The 22,782-nt window shown below is 32.1% G+C and overlaps 1 protein-coding gene across 2 annotated transcripts; it reads left to right on the top strand.

Annotated features, from left to right (window-relative positions):
- The first annotated feature begins 993 nt into the window (after positions 1–993).
- Positions 994–22,227, top strand: LOC143084997 (uncharacterized). 2 transcript variants are annotated; one of them, XM_076261116.1, is made up of 13 exons: positions 994–1,087; positions 2,156–2,204; positions 2,457–2,645; positions 5,625–5,960; positions 6,492–6,806; positions 7,380–7,442; positions 10,544–10,885; positions 11,205–11,519; positions 11,791–12,093; positions 13,216–13,287; positions 15,910–16,104; positions 16,713–17,371; positions 19,376–22,227. In XM_076261116.1, exons 2-13 carry the CDS (start codon positions 2,159–2,161, stop codon positions 19,607–19,609), a joined length of 3,069 nt encoding a protein of 1,022 aa, XP_076117231.1. In that variant the 5' UTR covers positions 994–1,087; positions 2,156–2,158; the 3' UTR covers positions 19,610–22,227. The 2 variants fall into 2 exon arrangements, with proteins under 2 accessions (XP_076117231.1, XP_076117230.1); XM_076261115.1 differs by having other exon boundaries at positions 15,904–16,104.
- The last annotated feature ends 555 nt before the right edge of the window (positions 22,228–22,782 follow it).

Genomic DNA, 22,782 nt, shown 5'->3' with positions numbered 1-22,782 from the left:
TCCTGACTTGGTACAGACATTTCCTTATGTCAGAAAATTGGATAATGGAAGGTAGCTGACACAAACAGTTTACAAAAAATAAATAAACAAGTATTTTTGTTGTTTAGGTAATCAGGATATAATGGAGATTTTTATTCGATATTCAGCATTTGAAGATAAACGAATTCATGTATATCAAAGTCAATGCTCTTAAACATTGTTAAACTTCGTATATTAATTTGCCTTCGATGCAATCGACGACAATTATGAGTCTTTTGGTGTTGTCAGTTTATTTTAAATTTAGGAATTTGACTGTCCCTCTGGTATCTTTCGTCCCTCTTTTGAAGACAAAACCCAAATCTGGCGTCACATATGTGATCCTGGTAAACAATCAACATCATATATGAGACATACGTTTATTGATTCGCATCAATATAGACTGCCTCATTCGATTTTCTTTGTATAGTATGATTATGTCTAGCCGTATGTGCAAAGGATGGATGAATATGTGTTCTTTGAAGACTGTCTACGAATAAGAGTATATGTCAGTACGGAAATGGTATGCATTTGTTGGAGCCTCGATTACATATGGTGGCATAACTCTTTACTTTGAGAGCACCATCACAACTTGCTTAGCAGCGATGCAACTACATTATTTGAAGTAATAGCTCCATAATAAACAATTTTTGTGACTTCCTGTTATTTGCTTTGCTATGTATAACCAATCTGTACATTTTAGTGTCAGCGACAGTTATTGTTTCATCTCGAAACTGATAAAAAACGAACGCACATGCCTTATATATTTTTTTTTCAATTTTCACGCCAACTAATTTTCTATTTATATTAATAGTTTTTGAAGGCCTCATGGAAGATTAACATGTAATTGGTAAATGTGTTACCTTCGTAATTATTATTATAATTGTCTGTAGAACAAGAAAAGCAAATATATTTTGAATTGAAAAAGACGATTGAATAAGATTCGTTTCGTTTTATTTCTAATCTGAAAAACAATATCAGATACAAATGAAAAGTTGCGTCACATGTGTTCATTTCCCTTCTTAATCGGATGTAGTTGAAGATTAGATATATAAGTAACAGACCATTCAAGGTAATGAATTAACTGTTTTCTGCAAAATTTGATTCAATTTATTATACATGCAATTGTTATAGTACAAAACGGTATGCACGGTCTGTAACCTCCTGTTAATTGTGTTTTCAAAGAATACTGACAAACGTCACCATGGTCACAATTTCCAGTTCAGCTGAAGTCGTGCATTTTAGTTCAACATTGAATAACGCCGTTGTTTTACTCGTGTATTTTTTATTAAAGTACTTTCATATTTGGTTGATTTTTATCCAGGAAGTTTAATACAATGTACATGTTAATATAAAGATTTAAAAAAAGGTTTGGAGAATCACACACAGTGAAAACCATAGTATTAGCATTATTAGTCCTACTTGCGTTTTAATAAATTGCTATTGATTCTTATTTGGTAGGAAAGAAAAAGTTTCTACTAATATTTTCTGTGATGATTAATTCTAGATTGTCATAATTATTTACACTAATGTGACAGATGAAGGTAAACGTATCGTCTATCATATAACAGATGAATCTTTGAATAACATCTTTCCGATTTAAATAACCTAATCATATTGTGTAAAAAGTTAAAAATTCAAATAAAGGTAACAATTTATTTTGTTCTGATTTATTGCTTTGAGAGGACTCACTGGAGTTCAAATGTTGGAAGCCTCTTTTTAATATTCTGATTCTTTTCAGTGATACTTTTTACACTTGTTGGTATACCAAAAATTATATGCTAAGAGTTGAATATGAAAATAGACACATTTATATTTTTTGTGTGTGTTTGTGCTATTCTGTAAATATTTGTTCATCAACATACACTACATCCTTCTCCTCTGTAATACACCTGAAAGTGATATGGCAATTAGTTATTCTTGAGTAAACCTCTTATTTCAAAGTCAAATTATCGTGCTGCTGTTCAATTTTATATCAGATAAAAGGATTAAAGAATGATTATGATTCTATTATATGCTAAGGACTTTCAGTTTAAATTCCTCTGAGTTCAGTATTTTTGTAATTTTACTTGAATAACATAGCCATAAGTGCAACATACCGTATCCTAAGTTAAAAAATTAAATGCAATTTCCATTATAGACAATGACTGATACCAGGAAAGAGGAGGAACCTCATGATGACACCTTAGGTTTGTCAATTTACAATTCATATTTTTCAAATTCTTTAATAAGTTCAATAAAAACTCGTTCAATTATTTTAGATGCCAAATTAAATATGGATAAATCAGACGAAACTCCAGGTTTTGCTGGCACTAACTATAAACTGTTTTTATTTATGTATTAGGAAAATTATTTGAAGTTCACATTCATAACGTATAAATTGAAAACAAGTAGTGAGAATGCAGTAAAATCATAACAAATAGGTAAACATTTATGAACAGGTCATGGAAAGATTCGTAAAAGGACATTAGAAAGTACAATTATTCAGGAAAGGAACCAATGCATAGATAGGAGTTCTTCAAGAACAAATGGAGCTGGTAATCAGTGTTCATGGCCTGGTTATGACAGACAATCAACATCTACCTCCAACCAAATAAGAGGTGAAGAGACAAATACAGATCAAAGAAAAGGTAGTATATTTTGTAAACTTTTAACATTTAAAAGTTAAGAAATATAAATAATATGTATGCGGTTGTGTAGAGAAAATATGCTAGTTTTGTGTGGTTGTTTTTGTGTGTACGGGTGAATAAAAGAGAGGTAACCTAGCTAGGCGAAGAGGAATAAGTTTAATTGAACGAACTATGTATTGCTTAATTGAAACTTTGTTTCCTGCATAATTTGCATAATCAGGCAATTTGACAATGAGTTAATCAACAGGATAAAAAGCCTTAACATTTCTTATTGTAGTTTCATCCATGGGAGTCACCTATTCCCGATTGTGACATATTGGGTGTGTGTTTGCATAGCAGCGTCCTTAAAAAATATATTTGCAATAAGACAATTCTCTATTACAGTCAAAATGAAGTGAGTGTAAGCAACTATATGCCAACATGTGACGTTAAATAATGAACTGCTACCCATACCGTTTAGTCAGCTATATAAACCCCGGACTCAAAGCGCATCTTCTTATACCATTGACGAAATTAAACAATCTAAGAATAAAAGGCACAAGTTAAATAAAGAGGCTCTGAAAAGCCTGTTTCGCTCACCTGTATCCACTTCGGTTTTGAAAATCATGCAAAATAAGGTGAAAATCATAGTAAATAGTATCATATATCTTTATAATGATGTAGGTCAAGTTCAGTAGTCGGCTCTGTAGTTAAATTTAAAGCAGGTCATCCCTTTGTATTTCCTGAAAACCTCTTATCAGTATTTAAATTAGTTTTCAAGTTGTGGCTATTTGAAATTGTTTTCAATTTCCCATAGAGTTATCTAGTAAATCCCTATGGTATATTTTTAGCTATGGCGGTCATGTTGGTTGGATGGCTTGGTCATCGGATACATTTTGCAATTAAGATATCCTACTTAAAATTGTGGATTAGTTTAATTCTATTTGGCACAGTAGATTATGTGAAAAAGACTTTGTAAAAAATTACAAAAATTTATACAAACATTTTGAAAAAAAAGACTTTCAACTCCTTATGGGATCAATTGACACTTTTGATCATTTGACTTATTTGTAGATATTATTTTGCTAAACATTTGTGTGATGTTTACAGTTCATCTCTATCTATTTCAATATTCAAAATAATATCCCAAAACTGCAAACTTCTTTAGAATTACCAATTCAGTGGCAGCGACCAAACAACAGGTAGTCTGATGTGCCGGAAAATTTAAGGACATATAGATCAGGCCATGATGAACAGTTTAAGCATATCATACTTGCTTTAGTTTCAGAGATATAAACCCAAAACTGAATTTTGCTCTCATCTTTCGTTTTTACCCATGGTGGCCATCTTGGTTATGGGCGGGATCACCGGAAACATTTTTAAACTAGATGCCCAGTGGATGATTAAGGTTCAGTTTGCTTTTATTTTGCCTAGAGGGGAAGACTTTAGTAAAAGTAAATGGACAACGACGACCGACGACGGACATCAAGTGATGAGAAGTACTTTCTTTTAAACTTTTTGCTAGATAAGCTAAAAATATATCTCTTTTTAGTATTTCTATGCTTGAAATCATAAATCGAGATTGTCAATAAATATTTATAAAGGAGGAGCGATTTGCTCTTACAAATATTGCGATTTTCTAATACAAAATCATTAATAGTTATCAAAGATACCAGGCTTATAATCTAATACGCCAGGTTAGCGTTTCGTTTACATACTACTCACCAGTGACGCTAAGATCAAAATATATTCAAGCACAATTTTCATATCAAATTGGTATCATTTTTATCATTTCATATTTGCTTAAATAGGTTACCGAATGGTCCTCAATTATTTTATGTCTACCTGTGCGAATTTCAAACGCGCAATTTTACACCAGTACTTAAAAACCTTCCATCCTTTATGGGTGGATTTTACATAGATAAATAAAATCTTATAATATAAGCAATATGAGGATGTTAATTTGATGTTTGCCTTTTTGTGCTTCTTCGTTACATTTGTTGTGTTTATAGTGATTAAGATAATTACACAATGTTGACTGCTGTACCCCTATTTTTGTCATTTTTACCTATTGTGTCTGTTTGTGTTGTTTACGCATCGTTGAGAATATAATGGAATTTGATGCGACTGTCATACAAGTGAGAGGTTTAGGTAGCTATAAAACCAGGTTCAATCCACCGTTTTCTACATAAGAAAATGCCTGTACCAAGTCAGGAATATGACAGTTGTTATTCATTCGTTTGATATGTTTGAACTTTTGATTTTGCCATTTGATTTGGGACTTTTTTTTTGAATTTTCCTCGGAGTTCAGTATTTTTGTGTTTTTTCTTTTTCTTTTTATCCAAATGCGCTTCTGGCACAGGAAAGATTTTGCTGTGCATGTTATTTCTACGCTCTTGTTTAACAGGAAAAAGATATACAGACTTATTAAGTAAATTTCTGTTTGTAGTCAAAGTAATTTGTTTCTCTCTTTGAACCACTTCTAATGTAATATACAAAAATCAATTAAAAGTGATTAAACAAGGCATAATTGCGAAATAGACTATTACTTGGTAACATAAGTAAGTTAAACATGGTCTGGACATAACTCGTTTTCTTGTTTCATACTTCTTCATATTTGATGTGGCCGTCCAACTGTTGTGAATCGACTATTACGGATATGTACGTGACTTCTATAGACTATACGTGCGTCTGGCGTACCAAATTATGAGTCTGGTAATTTGTTTTGGAATTTTTGCATCTACTTACTTTTTTATTTCAAAAACATCAAAATTGAATTTAAGTTCTTTCAATAAGCATAACATGTAGTGGAACTAGCATTAAAAATATATGATCAAACGGACTTTTCTCATCTCTCAGTGTGCCACGTACTGAACGTGTAAGGTGATTGTAATATATGCAGAAATAACCGATCAGCAGTCCCATGTTTCTGGTACCATATGTATCGTTAGTTACTGTTTACATGTTAAATTTGTTGTCATGATCATGCCCGTGTTTTAGATATTATTCAAAGGAAAGAGGAATGCCGGTCATGCAGACAAAAAATCATCAGAAATTGGAAAAATGTGAAGAAGTATGTATATCCTGTTGACTTGCTTGAACAACTTTGTAAAAGAAATTTACTTAAACGAGAAAACTTTGAGGATCTTAATAGGATGGACAGGTCCCTAGCACTAGACAAAGTATTAACATCTAGTTACAGAAACATTTTCACAAAGAAACAGTTTGATATATTGAAAGCAGCTGTACAGGATGTAAATTCTGGTGCTAATATTGAATGGGATGCCAGCATTGATGACACCTGTACAGTGCCTTATGAAGATATCAACATTCCTGGTACGTTTTGACTGTTAATATGTCAGAGCTGTTGAAAGACAAAGTTTCGAGTTTTTAGTCGAACAATATGCTACCTTTTATTATTTTATTTTTAGGGGCCCTTTTTAACTCTGTTTAATTATTTGTTTATTTGGAAAAAAATATATTAACATTAGGCAAGTAGTCAAGTATTGTCATGATTGTTAATAAATGAACGTGAACTTTTGATAATATATGTTCTGAATCTGACTTCTAGGCCGATTATAAATAGGAGTATGACAGTTCGTTTGTCCGACATTAATAAAACACTCCAAACTCAAAATTCTATTTTATTTGTAGTTATATATATATATATATATAAAAAAACATTATCAGAAAAAAATAAAAAAAACGAAAATACTGAACTCCGAGGAAAATTCAAAACGGAAAGTCCCTAATCAAATGAAAAAATCAAAAGCACAAACACATCAAACGACTGGATAACAACTGTCATATTCCTGACTTGGTACAGGAATCCTAATTTCTGAAATGATTTCCTTGTTTTTGTTACAGAATATGTTGTCTCATCAAACGATGGATTCAAACGAACGTTAACACGAACTGTAAAGGGAAAGGTTGCAATCGACATCAAGGATGATTTTCTCGTTCACTCAATTATAACAATTGATGAACATGAAAAAGTATCCAACGATCTTAGAGAACGTACAGTGTCTGATACTTTTATACAGATGATTTTCGACAAATCTAATACGCGTTCATTAGATTGTCTGGCACATAGTCTACAACAATTCAACGAGAAACAAAAAATAAAGCAAAGTAATATTAAGTCTCTGGTGGATATGTTACTTGGAAAAAGCAAACCACCAGGTAAAGTTATAGTTAGCATTATATGTTATTCTAACTTACAAAGCAACATGATTGATAAGATTGTATAATCAAATATTTCATACATTGACTAGTTTTGTTGACATAAATATCAATAATATGGTCAATTTTATAAATTTCCTGTTTACAAAACTTTTATTTTTTTTTTGAAAAACTAAGGATGTTCTTATCCCAGGCATAGATTACCTTAGCTGTATTTGGCTCAACTTTTTGGAAGTTTGAGTCCTCAATACTCTTCAACTTTGTACTTGTTTAGCTTTATGAATATTTTGATATGAACGTCACTGATGAGTCTTATGTAGACGAAACGCGCGTCTGGCGTACTAAATTATAATCCTGTTACCTTTGATAACTATTTTATACGGAAGTATTACAGGTATTACAGACTAAACTACGCAAATTGTATTGCAAATTTCGAAATGAAAATATGACCGGTTATGTACATGTATACATGACAATCGCACGATAACTTCATTTTGTCTTTTGTGTTTGTCTCTTTATTTGATATAGTGTTATATTTTTGTCGGTTGCAATTAAATACCTTTCAAATTACAGACTTATCAAGTGTAAGAAGCTCAATAGAAATGGTACAGTGCAGCTTTAATCAAACAATAGAAGGTGAGTAACAGCATTTATAAAAAGTAAAATCACAAAAATACTGAACTGAAAATCAAATATGAAAGTCCATAATCAAAAGGCAAAATCAAATGACAAAACACATCGAAAACGAATGGACAACAACTGTCATATTCCTGACTTGGGACAGACATTTTCAAATGAAGAAAATGGTGGATTAAACCTGGTTTTATAGCGCTAAACCTCTCATTTCGTACGACAGTCTTATCAAATTACGTTATATTTTTTCGTTTTCCTTCCTCTTGTAAAGTTTTTCTTATATCATACAAAACAGAATAACTTGATATTTGGTCAGTAGCTTGACAATCATGAGTGGTACTGTATGAGCACTGTTTTGATTGGCCAGACATCTACTTTCTGTTTGCAGATACTTTGACATTAGACAAAGCTTGAATGAGCATTTCCATTTTCGTAACACTGAAGTACTTCTAAACATAATGTCTTAATATTTAGTAAACATCTTAACAATGGGTATACGTAGTTAGAAGGGTTTTATAAGTTGCCATGCACCCACTTTCTGTTCGCCAATACTTTGATTTGTTCCAATTTGACTTTATACATGAGCTTCTATGGAAGAGTAACAAGAAGCTAGCATTATTATTAAACTTTGTGTCACACTATACAAATGATTTACTATTACTAACTAAAGAAATCAAAATTTAATGACTATGTTGAACGCATATATCCCATCGAACTGGAGGAAAACAGGATACAACAGATATAGTAAAGTCTGCCTCACATCTTGTTTTACATCTAGCAATTGACAATAATGGTCGATTGAAAACAAAACTTCACGATAAAAGCAATGACTTCAGCATAGCAATTGTGAACTTTTAATTTCTATGTAGCAACATTCCAGCAGCACCTGCATATGGATTATGCAATTGATACGTTGTATCAGATCTGGAACTTTGTATCATCATTTCCTCGATAGAGGATTGCTATTCACAAGAAAGCTATTAAACAAAGAGTTCCAAATGGTGAAGTTGAAATCATCCAATTCATAAATTTTACAGACGCCATCACGTGTTGGTTGATATTATGGAATACCGTATAGCGGGACATTTTCGCGGGGTGTAAATTTTCGCTTATTTTCGCGGATAGAATAAAATCGCCAAAATAAATGCCGCTAATTTAAAAGTGCACATGCAAAGGTATTGATAAAAGTTTTGAATCCGCCAAAATAATAACTGCTAAATTATTTTGTATACCTTCTTCAATGAAAATCGCGAAATTTTACACCCGCGAAAATAATCCGCTATACGGTATCTGTTTCACAGATGACAACTGCTTTGTTCCAATTATTGTAACCAAATACTGTCCATTTTTCATCGAATGTAACCTTCGGAACTTAATCACCGGGACTGTACTGGCATGCGCAGCACGACGGGTTCCACATATGGAGCAAGATCTGCATACCCTTCCTGAGCACATAGGATGTTTAGTGGGGTTCGTCTCGCTCCGTGTTTTTGTTACTGTTCTTTTATATCGTTTTTTGTCTTTTCGTCGGTTTCGTTTTTTGCCATGGCGTTGTCAGTATGTTTTCAACTTATGATATACAAATTAGATGTGGTTTGATTGCCAATGAGACAACTCCCCCCAAAGAGCCCAAATGAAACAAAGTCAACAATCATAGGTCACCGTACCGTCTTCAACATTTTGCAAAGCCTATACCTCATAGTCAGCTAATAAATGACCCCGAAATAACAAATGTAAAATAATTCAAACAAGAAAACTAACAGCCTGATTAATGTTCAAAATAATGAACGAAAAATAAATATGATATACAGCAACAAACGTCAACCAATGAATTACAGGCTCCTGTCTTGAGACAGGGACATACGGAATGTGGCGGGGTTAAACATGTTAGCGGTCGCCCACCCTGAAAGTGAAAGTGATGAAACAGTATAACATACGAACAAACTATAAAAATCAGTTGAAAAGGAAAAAACTCAACAGATAGATACACATGTACAATGCACAAAAATAAATAACAAAAAGCCAGAGTGGACGTGGCAGTGTACCTATACATCCCCACATCAAAGGCAATAAGTACAGATCTGAGAGTATTCGCAGTAACTGATAGCTAGTTCACAGTCAAAATAACAACTGAAACGAATGTTTGGATGTCCATTTATATCTTTTGCCTCTATCTTGAATGAATCTAAAATATATCGTTACACTTTTTTCAAGTAAAACTAAACAGAATAACTACAGTACAGAGTTTCGCATTGACTACTCATCAATTTTTCATTAAATTTGGAATTGTTATATTCGAACGTCACTGATGTAGACGAAACTTATGTCTGGCGTACATATATATATAAGCCTGGAATCTTTGATTAGTTTTCTGAACGTTGGCTTTTCTGATATGTCTTAGCTACGTCTTGCTTCCCCCTTGCGATACTTTAATCACGAATGGTGTGTGTATGTAATTAGCACGACAAGGAGTGCATTCTTAACTTGATAACATCTGTTTATTTCCGGAACTTAATCATGTCAATGTTTTTATGTCTTTAAATGCTAGACATAAACAATGTGCAGGAGGGGAAAATCGATCAGAATCAAATTATAAATAATAAATAAAATCGTGATTAGAAGATATTTCAAAAGGGTTTTATTAAGGCGAAGGATATTTTAGAAATTATTTAATTCTTTCAACATTATTTTTTTACGGTAACATATGAGTGTTTTTATGCTTCGGCTACGCATCGCCTTTAACATGTTTAAGACTGCATTTACGACCGTCAAATCCACAAAAACGGCAGCAAATTATAAACTGCAATACTGTTATTTCTTATGTAACACATTTAACGGTAATTTGGTCTTTGGAGGTAAAATTATTGTTTTAATTAAGGCAAATTATTTTACTGTTTTTGACAGTTGATCTAATGATAATACACAGGAGACACAATTAGAATAAATTAATTTTTATTTCTTTAATCCTTGATCTTCAAATATTTGGTTATAAACGGTCCTGTTGTAGGTTAACTCAGAAAAGCATTTCTAACTCACCAAATTTATATATTGTTTTTTATTTACCAAAAAATATTATGTAACCTTCGATATATATCTGTTCACAGCATCTGCTGATCTTATGGTAAAACTGAACCTTACCAATGACAGTCAACAAGACCAGTCTACTTTCAATGATAAAGTGGTACAAAATGTTGAAAACATAACGCCAGACTTGATGAAAGTTCTTTGCAGTTATCCAACAGGAGCAGACAAAGGATCTGTTATCATATTTTTGAAATCGCTAGAAAAGGATCTTGCAAAAAGACTTCAGCGAAGTCTTATCGATGGCAGTTTCGTTGAATTGTTGGACAAATTGTTCAATGATAAGGCAATAAAAACAGCATTGTCTAAAGGAGATTACAAGTTGGAAGTAACAATACAACCTTACGAAGGATCATCACTCCAAGGTATGAGTATGTAGTAAAATTTACTAGTTATACAAAGAGAACTCTCATCATTGCTTATACAAATTATAAGTTATACTTTAATGAAACCAACTCGTTTTTAATGATTAAAGTACCAAAAGCATAACTATACTTTGTTGGATAATTAAAGATTTGATAAATAATTATGTTAAGGAAATATCAAAATCGATATCAAATAAAAGTAAGTTGACTCACAATCAATATCTAGCTTTATTTTTTTTTACTTCGATATTAAGCTTGTAACAATACGTTTTTGGTTAGATCTATGTACCGTTTATTCTTTTTTATTGTACATTTATAGATGAATCTAAATGTTTGACTGAAAATGAAAAACATCCATCATCAAACCTGATATCTGTTAACAGATCCTTTTTGATCGACCAGATAAATGTTATTGCATTAATGCAAGCTTTTTGCAGAACTAACACAGAGACTATTGCGAAATTTGAAAAGGCTGGAATTTATAAAGCAACTGAAATCACAAAGCAGTCGGAGATATTTCTTGATGTTGTTGAGGAAGAAGGGCTTCAAGAGGCATTTTGTAATATTCTGCAGGAAAAAGAAATGACATACGTTCTTAACAGACTTCAAACGTATCAGAAAGTGTGTTCTGCAGGTATCAATTTTCGTTTTGATATAGAAACATCTGCAATTTAGTTTCGTCTTTCTTCGTTGTTTCAAATTCACAATCACCGTGTAATGATACAATTACGACATGTACTTTGAAAATACTAAATGTAATTACTTGAATTTTGAGTGATGCTGTATTTTAATGTCAATTACGTTGTTTTGGTCCAAAATTTAATAATAAATACCAAAAGTTACTGTAGAGACATGAAATTAAATTAAAAGGATCAGTTTTTGTATCAGATGTTTTATTTTTTCAGATTATACCAATTTGCGGAAAAATATCATTCACAAATTTGAAAAACTTGTAAAGGATTTAGATATCGATGACATGAGGGAGACATTTGTTGAAAGAAAAGTATTTGATATCCATACGTTTGATAGATTGGAAGAGCAATATAAAGACAACAGGGAACAAGCAACAGCAGCACTTCTCATTAAAATATTGAAAGCAGGACATGAAGCTGTAGTGACTTTGGTAGATGTTTTATACATGAACGCCATTGATTCATTGGCCAATGAGTTACTTGCGCCGTTTCCTTTGACAACTTTTGATGAAGAAGGTGAACCTTACATAATACTCAATTATATAACGCTGTAATTTAGAGATTATATATAACAAATGGGAATCAAGATCAAATAAAGCATTGAAGCACACATTCCTGATGACTCAATGTATCAGTGCTTTATAGTATATAAATACGATTATTTTGTAATGTTTTAAAATTCTATTTTTAACTCTATATAAAGAATACGGTTTATATAGTAAAAGAAAGGCAGAAAATACCAAAGACCAAAGGGATATTCAAAGTCAAACACAAACTCACATAGTAAATACAAAACAAAATACAAGACCAGTGTGTAACACACATCAGTGGAAACAGAAAAGAGAGCAAACCTAACCATACCAACAGCAAAAATAGTTCTATATACATTTCAACAAATAATCTTTAAGAATATTCTTAGGAATTTTCATACAGATTAAACTACCCGAAACTGGACTTTTTTTTACATTTAACTTTATGTTTCCATATACGAAATTGCATTTGACCCTAACGTTTAGTAAGCTAAATTATTACTGAAAATACACACAAATATTCTTAAAAACACTTTGAGGGGAAAGCATTTAAATGAAACCAACATGCGTACAAATGTAATTATGTTATTGAAACTGTAAGGAACAGCGTATTCCAATGTAGTAAAAATAAAAAGAGATGCACAATTTATGTCGACCATACCACTATCATAAAATGCATTATAGATCAAAACACAACTACAGGTTAATTAAACCTTGATAATATATATAATCGAAGAAAGCTCAATTTGTTTTTTGAATCAAGATAAGTTTAGCTATCTCATTCACTTGCCCTGTATCACCATCATATTATGTAGATCAATGAACTAAGTACAGTGACTTGTTTAACTTTTGTACCTTATTCTAACGTAATTCTGACCATAACTAAGTTCGCTACTTAATTATATAACAGTTACAACAATATTTAGAAATTTTCAAATTATTAATGAATCACATGTCATTCTATGGAAGCAAAATTCAATTTTATTACATAACGCTTGTGTTAATAAGATACAAATGTAGAATAATCGTGATCAGTATTTACTTACAATGTATGTTGGTCTGTATTCAAAATTCATTCATCTATCGAATTTTATGTTATTTTCTTTAGATGCTGAAATGGAACTAAGAGAATCTGAAGGCTTGTTGTTTGAGGGAACTTTTCGAGTAATTGTAGAAAAAGGTATGACGTATAACCTTTGAAAGCTGTATATGTCTGAACAATTAGTTTATGACAACGGTATAACGTTCTCTTGACAAAAGAACCGTTGATAATTTGTTGAACACAGACTGCATTCACATTGGGGACAACGGCTTTGCTACTGGCATTATTTTTGAATGATACATGCAATTGTAAACTGTCAGTTATAATCTAAATCAATGCCATTGTTCACAAAAAAATAAGATATCAAGATAACAACAATAAGTTCACAACAAAGCGTGTTTGTCTGATTTGTGCATTCTTATAGGTTCGAAGGAGTCGAGACATTTTTGTATTTGTCTACGGAAGCGTATTAGCGCCACACAACTTAATTTTTATTATTTCTTCCTATGTCTGTGTTATAACGCAAACCTTAGAATAACGCAAACATTTGTTTTATCTTATTTCTTATTTAAGATTCAGAGGATTAGCAGTTATTATTGTTGGGTTCGTGTTGCACAGTCTAGTTTTTTGTGGGTTTCGTGTTACACACTTTTGGTTTTCTGTGTTGTGTATGTGTGGACTGTCGTCGTTTTTTTAAAGTTTAATTGTCCCTTTGGTATCTCCCTCCCGTATAGTATCTTAGAATAAAGAACATTTTAAAAATGATATACATTAGCGTGGCTTCGGCAATTTGTTTTTATCGTTTTTTCTGCTAAATATATTTATGTCATAAATAATTACTTGCCGTAACTTTAGGAAGAAACTATTTTATTTCTATTTGGTTGAGGGGGATAATGTAAGTCCTATAATATAAGCCTTCTTGTGTTCAAATCGTCTTCGTTCGACGTTTTTTTTTTATCGAATATAAATGTAGGAGGCTGCATACATTAAAATTTATACTCCTGTGTTATTATTGCAAAGAAAAAGCTTGTATTTTAGAACTTATTTTTGACAAATAACGAGTAGAATAATAGATACAAGAAGATGTTGTATGAATGGCAATGAGACAACTCTCCATCCAAGTCATAATTTCTAAAATCTAATCATTTAATATGGGTCTTCAACACGGAGCCTTAGCTAGCACCTAATAGCAACCTATACTGGGCTCAAAAAATATATACATGATAATACATGTATATATATTACAAATAACATTGAATAAAATGAAGTAATATTGAAGAATATAAAAAATCATCAACCCTGCTAAAACAGCTATAATAGCCAAATATAAAAAAAAATCCAAAGTAAGCTCTCGTTTGAGGATTGTGTGAAGTTGATTGGATTCAAACAAGCTACCCTTTGGCAATACATGTATAGAATGAAGATGTTTTATTAATAAAATTATGTATTCTCCATTCAAATTTCTACTCAATCATCTTAAAATACTTCACTATATATTTATTAATAATCCATTTTGAAGCAGAAAAATCATTTTGTCTATTTGACTTGGGAGTTTCACAATTTCAATTAAAATATGCCTATACTAAATCTATTTTCTTGTTAAATTATATACTTTTCTGATGCACAAATCATTCTTAATTTATGTACAATTGCACTTTACATATTCACTTATTTCTATGCATATTTATTATAAAGATTTGGCCTTGTATTTATGTTCTTTCCTTATTTACTAGTAAATCACAACCGAAATTAATGACAGACGGACAGAGATACAAAACTTAATGAGTAATTGAAATCAAGATGTTTGCGTTATAGGTTTGCGTTATAACGCAAAGATAGCTTAAATAAATTAAAAAAAAATGTGTGGCGCTAATACGCTTCCGTATTTGTCTTCGTCACACATAAAAACTTACAAATGCCAACATTATACACCTTCATTCACAATTTGTTTTATGGTATATTGACACATGAATACATTACGTAATTTTACATGTACGACAATGTGATAGCAGCACAACAATTCATAGCAACCTAAAGTTGTCAATGCTCGGTCATCGAAAATAGACAGATAAAGACGCTATGCAAAATCTGCCATTAAAGAACCCAAATGACTCAACATCTGTACAATGTATCAAGGTACAAAGCATATAAACCAACATCTGAAGCAGCATTCTGACAAATTGCCTCTTTTAATCTCGATCAATAGCAGTATAAATATTGAACTAAAGAGCACACATAATTCAACAATATCTAAATAGAATTTAATAGAAAAAGTAATAAAATACCACGCGGGCCATCATAAACAATAGGTCAAAGACAATAAGCAAAAAAACCCCAATCATACTTATTTTAGGGCATTACAACAATTTTGAATAAAAATCCAAATTCACCAAAATAGTAAATGCACGCATTTCATCTACATGTAGTACAATTTGATCGAATCTGTTGATACAATTGTATGCCGTACTTATAGATTGAAATGTTATCCATGATCGAAAGACATCCAAAACAAATTCTTACAAATTGATGCGACAGACATACGAATTATGCTTGTTTGTAAGAAAAGCTAACTGGTTAAGACTTGTCTAATTGACATGAAACAAAACACAAACCTCAATATATACACAAAGCAACGATCTCAACTAAAAGTATGCTCAGTTATTGAACACTAACTCAAAGCCAATTAAAAAGAAAATAATAATGTTTTTCAAGACTTTGTTTACTTAACTGACCTTTCTAGTTATTTTTATTTATATATAGATAAATGTGCTATGGACAAGAAAAGAGCAGTAGAGGAGACCTGTTCCAAATGTCTGAAATATGAGGAATTCTATGCGGATGCATTATTGGAAAGAGAAAAAGCCAACACAAACCTCTATGACAAAATATTGGTTCAACAAGAATATAAACGATTCCTAAAGTACACAAAGAAAAAAGATATAGAAATTTCAGAAGGTATGTAGAATATAACACAAATATTAAGCATATTATTTTTGTCTATCTAAGATAATTGCGAATGAATTTTGAGAGAGGAATATTGCTACTCATATTTGAAGTCGCGGCATACATGGGGTCCCACTTACCCTGCATTTGCATTTCAAAGTCAATATGTCAATTATTCTTTTATTATTGTGTCTTTTTTAAAATTTTTGACAAAGGTTGAAACCGTAATCCCTATACTAAACCAAGCCCCGTCAGCTCATTGACTATGTATATCATGTTCTTTCAGATAATGGTTTAATTTTGTAGGTTTCTAAATACTTGTTCCTGTAGTATCGTTTCGATAGGGTGGCTCGTACATAAAAGAACTATATAGAGAAAGACTAACCACTGAATCCGTGCATGCTTGCATTGGTTTTATGAGTTTTGAATGACAAGCATATTTTGTTGTTAAAAGGAACAATTTTAAACAATTCCTCAATCATCATAAATAATAATGTTGGAGGTTAAAATAACTGTTCATTAACATTTTGTATATTCCTCCCTAAAAAGAATTATTGTTGTAACAATAAATTTAAACAGCTGTCAATTTATGTAGTAAATTATATTTATTCAATTAACAGAAAGATTTAATCCAACCATTCAGAAGGAAAGAGAACACTTTTATCGCCACTCAACAGCTGTAATTGATCTCAGTAAAGAAGCATTAGTGATGTTGTTGAAATATGAACTGTCCAAAAACGGTGTCAAATTTGTAGACTTTCTGGCAAAGAACCGACATCATTTTTATCACTGTGTCTATTCATCTTGCTGTCGTTGCCAATATTACATACCAGAAACATTGAAAGACTTGCCTGTATCAGTTGAGCATTTGGAAATTATACTAAATAGCAAAGGCACAAAACTGAAAGAACATCGACATGGCGTCTTCCCACAGTTGTGTTGTTGCCCAATCAATAGCAATTTAACAATTGACCAGCTTGACTATGTGCTACTGAAACTTATGTTGACAAGTCTCCAATTACAATTTTATGTTCAACAAGCTGTTGATACAATTGAAACGTGCAGAAATGAATCATTTTACAAGGCTGATTCTGCAAGACTAGAATATGTTAAGTATCTAGAGTTTAAAACAGAATTTCAAGATGCTATCCTAACTGTGTGTCGTTATTGCAACACGGAGAAAGAAATTGTAGGAAAGATGAAGGCCATAATGTTGAGACCACTGGATATGACTTCCTTGTATAGACGTCAACAGAAGATTCTCGATGCAGTCGAGGAGGTATATGTTTGTCGATTATGAAATAAAACATGCCTATTATTAGTAAAAAAACAGAAGTTGAATATTTTCAAATATGTTGATTTTGTTTCCTCGAAATCTTCTTTGGCGACGATTAATGAAGAAGTCCTGCTGCTCCTCTCGGTTATTGCTATGGCAAAATACCAATATTGTGTCGGTCCTTTGCAAAGTTTTGCGGTCAAATCGGACCACCGCTTTTCAAGAAATCCGTTGTTACATGTAAATTTACCGAAAACAACGCGTCAATCATATCATTTTTGTCATTAATGTTACGTTTTTTTTAAAAACACTTGCTTTATAAAGTTGTAATTCAAAATTGTTTAAAATGACACGAGGCATCAACTCCAGAACTTTTAAATATATATGTGAATCCAAGTATTCTCAACGGCATGGCATACATTCGCCGATTCGGTATAAATGTTCCGGATCATATGAGTATTTGGACCATACGCGTATGGTCATGACCATATAGGTATATACTCATATGGTCAGACAGCACGCGTATGGTCGGCGTAATTAACAGGTTTATAATACTTAGCTCTCCATATAATCCTTGTAGTTGTCACGTCATTAAAAAGACACTACCAAAAGTCATTTTATTATGATAGATCTACTAAAATTCAATAATAACAAGATTAACAAAATAAAATAAGCTATAATCACATTTTGTCCCATTACCGATATGTTATTACGAACGAATGAATGGCAAAATGTCGACCTGAGAAGATAACTTCCAAAAATATATTAATAAACTGTTACACAAGAAGTCAACTCTTTTACTATTAAACTGACGTAAAAGTCGACAGGATAAAGATTCTAATAATTTGCCTACTTTTGAAACTTTATATAATTAGCATTATCAGTGCTCTTAGGTCCGAGACCACAATTATTTCGTAGGGCATTTCTTTTAGAAGATAAATGAAAATTAAAAAAATCCCACCTGCGCTTTCTCAATGAAATTTTTACAGTGTGTTGTACTACTTTTGGGACAAATTATATCAAAATTATAGATAACTTCATCGGCTCTACCTCAAAATATGGACAATTTTATGTTTAGGGCGTCTTGAAATCTTTTGACAGCTTCCGAAGTGCTAATTTTCAACCTTTTTCCGCTGGACCAAATCACTACTTTCCTTTAAAATTCTGAACTCAATTTTTTTTTCAGTGTAATTTCACCCCCTTCTTGCAATTTGAGGTACTAAACATGGAGAAATAAATTTGAAAGGGGTATAAAAATTAATGGCAAGTAACCCACTGTCAACACTAGGGCTATATTTGTGAACAAGGGACGACAATTGTGGTCTCGGACCAATATTCAGAATTTTTATACTTATACTTGTTTTTGTTTTAAAAAAATGAATGATGTCACCGACAAGGACCCTTGTTTCATTTTTAAAGTTGTCTGGTGATATGATGTACTTCAGTCATGTTACGACATTTGAGATCTATAGCTTTTTAAAAACACCGTAGACACATCGGAATGGCACAGGACCCACGAAAAGCTATGGTACCGTGTGAAAGTAAATGTCACCCTACGCAAACATGCAAGAATACAATTAGCGATGAAAAATAACGTTGGCATCAATATTCAATGTTATTTGAATTGTAAATAATACAATTGCATGTAGCATTCATTGTTTTTTTTATAAAGTTTTCTAATGCATATTATTGAAAAAATACCTATACGGTCAAAATACTCACATGGTCCGGCCCGTTAATAACCAAACGAGTATATACTCATATGGTCCGACCATACGCATATGGTCATGACCATACGCGTATGGTTCAAATACTCATATGGTCCGGAACATAAACATTTCATCGTCAGTGTCAACATTAAAAAAATACAAAAAACATCAAATATCATTATGACTTTGAAAACACCGTTGAAAATATACGAATCTTCTAAATAAATGACAAACTCAGATATACAAAGTTTACTAATTTTAATGTAAAGTTTCCTTTTACAAAATTTGACTTTTTCAGATAACAGATGAATTGATCCGAAAGCAAGTAGAAGACAAAGTGGGAGTGATTGAATTCAAATCATCACTTCCAGAAGAAGAGTGTAGACAATTTTGCGGAAAATATTTTGAACAAAAGAAAGATGAATTGATTTCTTTCCACCGTCAATTAGAAAAAGATAAACCTCGTTGGTGGGGTAAAAGATACTTTCATCGTAAAAGCAAGGGAGGACCTAGACAATCAACTAAAACATAGGAGAGCATTCATTCTGATGTTGATTTTTACTATTTGTGTAAAGAACAATTTACTAGACAATATATTTGATTAATGAATTTAAACGATATTTTTTTTAAACATTCAAATGAATTCAGGTATTGATTATTTATATTGTTATATACTGGGGCCTTATTTACACTCAATCTTAGACCATGTTCACATTGACTTAAACTCGGTGTTGTGTAAGAGTAACTCACACGTAAACTAAAAACAATTACATCCCAGCTCCTTTGTTCTACCAGGGGTGATCTGAGTCGGATCATCCCTACCAGATCACCCCAGCTTGAGTTTCTTTGTTTTGAAACATTTTGGCGGGAATGCCTAATCCACAATAAAACTTAGATTTATTCAAAAAAGACACACTTTTAAAATTTATATAGAAAAATCCAGTCCATGCTGGTATTCGAACTCAAGACCTTTGGTATATCAACCCACGACACATATCCCTACACCAGGACGACCGGATACCAATTCTCAGTAATTCAACATACTTAAAGAAAGCAAGATATTTTCATAAGTGGGGAGAGTTGGCGGACCTTTATTCAGCGGGATTTTGACCCTTTTCATAAATAAGGCAAGTTGTCAGACTGATTGTTCAATGAGATTTTACCCTTTTTCATAAGTGGGGCAAGTTGGTAAACAAGAGTTGGCGATTTTTAAGAAAGTGGCGATTTAGTGTGGGCCGATTGGACAGTGGGGCGAGTTGACATGGTTTTATATTTCAGCATGGTGTTCGGGGGTCATAAAGGTATATATTATTGTGTGGCGTTCTAACTAGATTTTCTGAATTGTAAATGTTTTTTTTACTAATCTAAAACACATGGGATGTAAAAAAAGTTATCCCACTCGGACTTGGTGTGTCAGTGTTAGATCACCCTCTGGCCTCCGGCTATCGGGGTGATCTTACACTTACACACGGCGTCCTCATGGGATACCTATTACTTATGTTCCCATTGATAACCCTCAATGTTTACATGTAGTTTAAATCATATTTTGTCTACACGCAGTCGATAGTCAATGTAGGCCTTGTGTAGGTTAAGTATATACAAAACAAGGTGAATTTTACCAAGTATATTTAAGCAAGGAACAATTTTTGAATAAATATATATGATATATATTTTTTTATAATTTTTTTTACGTAGCTTTATTAACCCCTTATCAAGACTCAAAGCATCAGCATTGCCGAACACATAGTTCTTTGAAAAGATGTTTCCGAATCTACTGGACGTACACAGAAATATTTGTCACTGGTCTTTACTCAATCAACAGTTCACTCATAAATGCATTACTAAAAAAAGTGTGAGATAAATTTTATTGTTCGTCTAGTGTCTCAGATCCATTAAAATACACTTAGAAAAATAAAAAACCAACATTATCCCCTCCCTTTGCCAAATACTCCTTGGAGAAGAAATACCATTTGAAACAAACAGAAAAGATAGAAATGAAGTGATCCTTAACATCTAAATCCTTTTTCTTCATCTGTAAGCAAGCTGCAGCCTACGTTTTCCAATACGTAATCGAGACATCTTTACTATCTTCAAAATACTGCAAATCATCAAAATGGCTTTCATAAAGAAGCAACCACTTAACTTTCAAGGGGGAAGGAAGGGGGGGGGGTATTTTTTTTCTGTGTCCGAATTTTTTTTTGCGCGAACGTTTTCTTCACCTTTTTTAATACTAGCAATTACACAATTGTTTTAATATTTCACAGTATAATATATGGGGAAAATCTGGATTCAGAATATAATTTGTTATCATCTGTATGACCAGAATATTTGTTTTTATTATCTGTATGACCAGAATTTTTTTTTTATCGAATTGGGAATCAGAAATTTTTTTAAGAAAAAATCCCCCTACTATTTTTTAAAGTCAAATGGTCGTTCCCTAACTGCCAGAAAAGTTGTTTGAAAAATTTGCATTCGGTTCTACGTGATGCACATTTTAATGACATATATGATATAGTTAATAGGTGTGAACAAATCTTATGTACAGGTAATTAAACAAGGTGCATGTATAGATGTGAACAAAATTAATGTGAAACCAGTGTACATTACATTTTATTATTTGTAAACATGTTTACTGTACATGGCGTTTGGTGTGAACACGGCCTTAGATAATTACATTACATGTATGTTTCATTCTATATAATGCAGTTCATTTGTAACGATAATTTTCATTGGACGTTGACAATTAATTTGAAGGGTTAGATTCCACGTTCTACCAATCTGCAACTAAGAAAGCCGACATTTTGATTTCGATTTTTTGGGGTATGTAATTTCTTAAAAAAAAAATCCAAGAAAGTCACACTTGTAGCCTGAAATTCTTATTTTGTCAATATTGAAACCATTCTGAAGTGTACGCAAAGTATAAATACGTCTAGGGTTGTAAAAGCGTTGACCCGCGCTTCAATCAAAATGTACTTCGGTTAACGCTTTTACATCCCAATAAATTACAACAAGAAGCATTCAATTCGTAAATGTATGAATGAAAAATACCATTTTTAACAAATTTTGGTTTCAAAATGTGCAAATTAAGCGTCGAATACAGCTAAGCCGTCTGTCTTCTACTATTCGATTATAAATAAAGCGTTTGAACTTCGATGTTTTTTAACAATTGTATTGGAATCAAATATGTCGGTTACTGAGGATTTTTTTTTATCCCAGGCATAGATTACCTTAGCCGTATTTGGCACAACGTTTTGGAATTTTGGATCCTCAATGCTTTTCAACTTTGTACTTGTTTGGCTTTATAAATATTTTGATATGAGCGTCACTAATGAGTCTTATGTAGACGAAACGCGCGTCTGGCGTACTAAATTATAATCCTGGTACCTTTGATAACTATTTACTAATTATTAAGTATTCAGTGTAGTGTTGAATGACATGTTGTTTGTGTTTCTCTCTCTTTCTTTGCCATTCGTACATGTACATCATAAAAAAGGAAATATAGTATAATCGCCAATGAAGCATCTATCAACCAAAGCTCAAATGGAAGTTAAGTTCCGGGGATCCCTCAAACCTACAGAAAAAACATTTGTACCATACGATGTTTTTCAACCTCCTCCTTTAAAAAAGCAACAGAAATTGAAACCCACGAACACAAATACTGTCATTGTTGCTATGTAATCACTAAATCGTTTCTTAATTTATATA

This window comes from Mytilus galloprovincialis, chromosome 8, assembly GCF_965363235.1.
Source record: "Mytilus galloprovincialis chromosome 8, xbMytGall1.hap1.1, whole genome shotgun sequence".
NCBI lineage: Eukaryota > Metazoa > Mollusca > Bivalvia > Mytilida > Mytilidae > Mytilus > Mytilus galloprovincialis.
This window is presented reverse-complemented; position numbering and strand designations above follow the sequence as displayed.

Coding starts and splice junctions, on each gene's coding strand:
- LOC143084997 (XM_076261115.1), top strand. CDS start 2,159: ATGACTGATACCAGGAAAGAGGAGGAACCTCATGATGACACCTTAG. Junction 7,443..10,543: donor CTTTAATCAAACAATAGAAG/GTGAGTAACAGC, acceptor ATCTGTTCACAG/CATCTGCTGATCTTATGGTA. Junction 17,372..19,375: donor TTCTCGATGCAGTCGAGGAG/GTATATGTTTGT, acceptor TGACTTTTTCAG/ATAACAGATGAATTGATCCG.